General features: G+C 33.7%; 1 protein-coding gene across 1 annotated transcript; it reads right to left on the bottom strand.

The window, feature by feature from the left end:
* Positions 1-400: 400 nt before the first annotated feature.
* On the bottom strand, positions 401-4,163 carry LOC119569947. The gene is made up of 6 exons (XM_037917892.1): positions 3,976-4,163; positions 3,703-3,797; positions 2,936-3,135; positions 2,209-2,315; positions 1,947-2,086; positions 401-469 (listed from the first exon to the last, which is right to left on the bottom strand). The coding sequence occupies exons 3-6, from the start codon at positions 3,091-3,093 to the stop codon at positions 401-403; spliced, it is 474 nt and encodes a 157-aa protein (XP_037773820.1). The 5' UTR covers positions 3,094-3,135; positions 3,703-3,797; positions 3,976-4,163.
* Between the last annotated feature and the right edge of the window lie 1,012 nt (positions 4,164-5,175).

Here is a 5,175-nt window from a genome sequence, read left to right as displayed (position 1 = left end):
ATTACAGCTCAAAGGGGGAGGGGAGGCTATGTAGCAACCACGGTATGGGCCATTAATTTATTTATAAATATTTATAAGGATACAATGAAGTTCCAGATTATCTTTTTTTATATAAATTCATATTCACTATACTGAATGAAAGGATTTCCTGAAATTTGTATTCTTCATAGAATGTAAACTAAACAAATCTAACCAACTGTATCTATACCAACATGTAGAAAGGAATGAGAGAATATAGAATATCACAATCATACACAATTAGCAACAAAACAGTTTAATATTAACCTTAACTACTTTTAATAACAATTTTTCAAACGGGAATCAAGAAGATTCACAAATCAATATACACATTTTTGCCAATATTCATTTCCAATACTATTCAAAATAAAACAGATTTCAACTAAAGGGAAAAATCTTCTATTTCCAGCTCTGACAGCTTCCATACTTCATAACCTTTATAACTGTCTTCCTGTAAAATGAAGTTAACAAAAAAATAAGTAAATGCATTAATATCAATCAAATGATCAAATTGCATCCCTTTTATTCTAAACCAAAGACGGGGAAAAAAAGAAAAAGAAAAAAAGAAGTTATTAGTAATAACAATTGTGATAATAGCAATAATCATATTAGAAAAGACCCCCCACCCTAAAGGAAAATAATAATGATAAAAAAATGAAAAATATACAGAGATTAATAAAACGCATTACTTGATAACTACAAAACACATTAACTGATACTTATTACCTGTGATTGATCAATTATACTGCCAAGACTTCTTTAGCAGGCACAAAGGCAGCATATGAATAAAAATAAATAAATAAATCAATTAATTCAAAAAAATTATTTATAATTTCTTTTCAAATGATGCATACAAAAAGTCAGCTCGCCATATCTCTCGCTCTCTTTCTATGGTAACTGAATACCCTTTGCACTGAACTTGAAATTAAATCAGCTAGAGTGAATGATATTTTTTGTCCTTTTCTATAATACTGTTAAAATAAAAAATATCACAACCAAAAATACCATAGACCATGGAAAAACTTGCATAACAATATTCCTAAAACAGCTGAACCTACTCTGTTCCGTTAATGCAAATAAATATTTTTAATCTCAGTTTTGGTAAGAAAACCTAAGGTACGGCAACCACTTTAAAATTGTAAAGAAAATCAGCTTCAGAAACCGACATATCTGAAGCGACAAACCACCAAATCTTAGTCATATGACATGAAAGGTACATTAGCTAATATCATAGACTAATAAAGAGATTCCTTTAATTTCTTGTAAGTCAAACATGAAAAACTGAAAGAATCTATCAAAATTATCTTTATTAAAAAATAATAATAATAATAAAAAAAATCATCATTAAAATATCTAACAAAGGTGTATCATTTCCTATGTTTGCCATTATGTTAAAGTCATCTCCTTTTTCAGTAATAATAATGCGGAAAAAAATTGGTTGAAACTGTATACTGTATCAATATCAACAATCTATTTTTCAAAATGCATAATAATTGGAAAATATGAAAGAAGACCATAAACAGATTTATCAAAAATGGTGCACCAACACAAATGTCTTTATTTAGGTACTTATCGAAAAGAATCTTCAGAATAATGAAACAAAGTCACTGGGAGGGCAAAATATCATCTCCTCTTGGCTTCATTGCAGAAAGGAAAAAGATCTAAATTTGTATCAGAGGAGACTACGATCTTATAATGTCCACAATTTGCAAAACTTAACGAACACCACAATCCACACAGGCACTGATTATTAACATTGATAAATACACTAGTAATAACAGGGATAAATAAGCTAGAATTGGACAATAGCTACGAGTTATCACCGACAACTTTTTCCTTTTCCGTCTCGACACACGTGGCTTTAGCAACTTTTGTCTCGACGCTGCAGGAGCTAATGGCAGTCTTGGGTAAGTTGCTATCTAACTCACGGGCCTGGAGTTTCTGGTCTGTCGACACACACCAACAGACTCAAGGATGGACTTAAATTGTTTTAGTGTCTTGCGAAGGGTGATGCAGAACCCTTTGGAGGCTGGAATCAGTGGGAATTCCGGCAATTCAACACTAGCATCTGCGGAGTGTGGGAAAAACGGAAAATGAAAAAATAAAAAGAAATACCATCCAGGAACTTTGATGAGGTATGAGGGCATGTATATGCTTACAATCACATGAATAAAAATGTGTAAGTCATACCTGATGGATATATCTCCCTGAAAGTTGTTGGGGTTGTGGGAGACAATGGATGTGAAGCATTGTGGTTTTCTGATATTTCTAGCCAGCATTCAAGTCTCTGGACTAATCTGTCAAGCGGTCACAAAGCCAACATTAGCACAGAATCTAAACATACATTCATTTCACGCGTTCTGGTTTATTTGTTCATTCACCAATTCTCCTAAGATATGGAAGTGTATTTGATATAAAAATGTCTTATCCTTTAAAAGTTAACCTCATTCTGGCCCTTCAAATAGGAATTACATAATGAAAATGGAAACCAGTCCAGTATTATAAACACAATGAATCAAAAATCTGGAATGATATGAGGCTTATCATCCTATTCTTATTATGTATTATTTCATGATAGTATGAATTTGTATACTTTGAAAGGACAAAAAAAATCTCTCTCCAGAGACACTCATGACATTCTGTTTTGGAAAGGGAGATTAATATATTAGATAATACATTACAAACAAAGCATGGAGACATACATTTATATAAATAGTGAAATAAGTATCCGAGGTCTGCTCCCAACTAAGCTAACAATGTGTTTATTGACTTGTTTATTACAGGAAGGTTTTAAGATACAATTTCTTAAAAACAAAAAACAATCATGTAATCCAGGAATATGTGGATAATAAATTTCAATCATTAAAAAAAAGGGGGAGGGAGGAAAAATGCAAATAAAAATTTTCAAAAAACTTACTTAAAAGCCCTCTTATGGAAGTGTTGAATAATTTCCTTTTTAAAGATGTCAGGAGGTGCTTGAATAACCTTAGCCATGGCTTGTATTAACTTTAGCACCACCATTTCGTTGTACATTCGAGAGTTCTCTCCCTTGCTGGGTACCCTTCTGTCGCTCATAGCCGGCCTCGTTGAAATATGGCTCACTTACCAGGATCAACCCTAATAAGATACAAGTTAGTAGAGACAATTACATATACTGTACTTCAAGTACTAAATTCACAATCTAATTAACCCCATGCCACCAGGCATGGCATGTACATACATTGTGAGTTTGCTTTATTGATTGTTTTTACACATAAATGGCTACACCTGTACTAAGTCACCAATAAGCCAATTACGAGTACTGCCTGTCTCGCCTATTTACCCTTTTCCTTGATTTACAAAAATATTTTACATGATCTTATTCTGCTATTGCTGATGTTTATAACATAGTATTTATAATTACTATAAAAAATAACACCATCAATATTCATAGCATTAGTAAAAAAAAGTTTTCCCACAAATTTCAAGAAAAGGTGAAATCAGGTAAGGTCACAAGGTCTACTAATTGACTTCTTTGTGGCTAAGAACGATGTGCAGAGACATGTCATAAAAAAAATTAAAAAGAGCACAGCATTTTCCCAGCGGCATTGGGTTAATAAAAAACAACCATTCTGTTATATATGATATATCAATATATGATATCAGTAGTTCTTTTTTCTCTTTCCTTGTAACACATAATCTTACCTTGAATGGATATGATGACCTGCAGAAGGTTACTCTGACTAGTCCACACCTCTGGGGCCTTTTCCATTCCATGTACCCAGCAATGAAACACACACCTGCAACACAATATTTTGCTGGAATTATATGGCTAAATAAAAAAGAAACAAAGAGAAAAATATGACCCCTGTTTGTTCATAATACTCTCCTGATTCTGATTACTGTTAATGATTATTGCTCTTTGGACATTCTTTAGGCCACTAAAATAAATAAAAAATATTCAGAAAGCTGGTATACCTTGCCATCTTCATAAAGGTTAGGATTTAGTTTGTCAGAGCAGTAAGTAACATAGTGGCAGAGAGGCGGTGCACGCGGGTAGTCCGCTGACAGCTGGAAGTCAAAGAAGAAGAGGCCATCTTCATAGGGTGTGCGCTCTGGTCCTCGGATCATGACGGAATATAGATCCTGTTGTAAAGAAAAAGTTGTGTTACTATGATGCATGCATTACATTTTGTGATGTTCTTTATAAGGTACCCTCATGCCCACATCCAACATGCCCCAAGGCATGTTGCATGTGGGCATGTTGCACGTGGATTGGCTGTTTTGTATATAAAGGGCAATATTTAGCACATAAATCACTCGCCTGCTATGCCTGGAAGATATCACTCACCAAAGAATTGTGCTCTGTTGCTGTTGCTGTGAACTTTTAAGTAATCTCTACCCTAGTTTACATGATCAGTCTCCTCATATCAACTACTCAGATTGTCATTCGGCGTTCTGCCATATCTTGAAGTATGATACACATAAGGGAAGTACTGTAGCCATGGGAGTAAGAATAAGATTTGGAAACTCCTTTTTTCATCCCTCAATAAAATCACATACTAACTTGTACACTGAGTGTCACACAACTTATATATTGAAATGACTCTAATGTACATAATCAGTTTACTAGAGGTTTGATCTAGTAACTAAAATGAATATCATGTACCTCTGAATATGCAAAAACATTATATCATGGTTTGGATACAAGTGATACATAAAAAAATTATGTCATTTGTTAGTGTGGCACTGTGAGTAAAAGAAAGGTGAAAATGGTCTAGAATAAAAAATATATCGGAAAGGCAAAGTAATTCTTTTCTTTGAATATTAGCCTAAAAATGACAGGTCTTACCAAATCATAACAAGCCATGCACTGGGCATCACAAAGAGTAAGCCACTTGAGAGAAAAGTTGAAAACATAGGAAATATAAATTTAACCTGCTCTCTCAACATTTTGGCAGAAGCATACATAATTTCTCAATGAAGAGGCTAAAAAGATACTCGATGATCTCAAAGACTACAGACAGGGCCTAACAACAAAAAGCTGTTTATGTACACAACACAGAACAGGCTCAAGCACATGCCATGAATACTTGCCATGTGGCATTTGAGTTCCATTTGCCATAATGATATTAACATAACCGAGTGTCACAAGGCCAACACAGAGACAAAAAATTG

Source organism: Penaeus monodon, unplaced genomic scaffold (assembly GCF_015228065.2).
Source record: "Penaeus monodon isolate SGIC_2016 unplaced genomic scaffold, NSTDA_Pmon_1 PmonScaffold_20117, whole genome shotgun sequence".
In the NCBI taxonomy this organism is placed as follows: Eukaryota; Metazoa; Arthropoda; class Malacostraca; order Decapoda; family Penaeidae; genus Penaeus; species Penaeus monodon.
This window is presented reverse-complemented; position numbering and strand designations above follow the sequence as displayed.

Excerpts from the sequence above, each read along its gene's own strand:
- LOC119569947 (XM_037917892.1), bottom strand. The coding sequence starts at position 3,093 with ATGAGCGACAGAAGGGTACCCAGCAAGGGAGAGAACTCTCGAATGTAC. Across the intron at positions 2,316-2,935 it reads TTCCATAAGAGGGCTTTTAA|ATTAGTCCAGAGACTTGAAT; the intron begins GTAAGTTTTTTG and ends ACCGCTTGACAG. Across the intron at positions 2,087-2,208 it reads CAGGGAGATATATCCATCAG|ATGCTAGTGTTGAATTGCCG; the intron begins GTATGACTTACA and ends CACACTCCGCAG.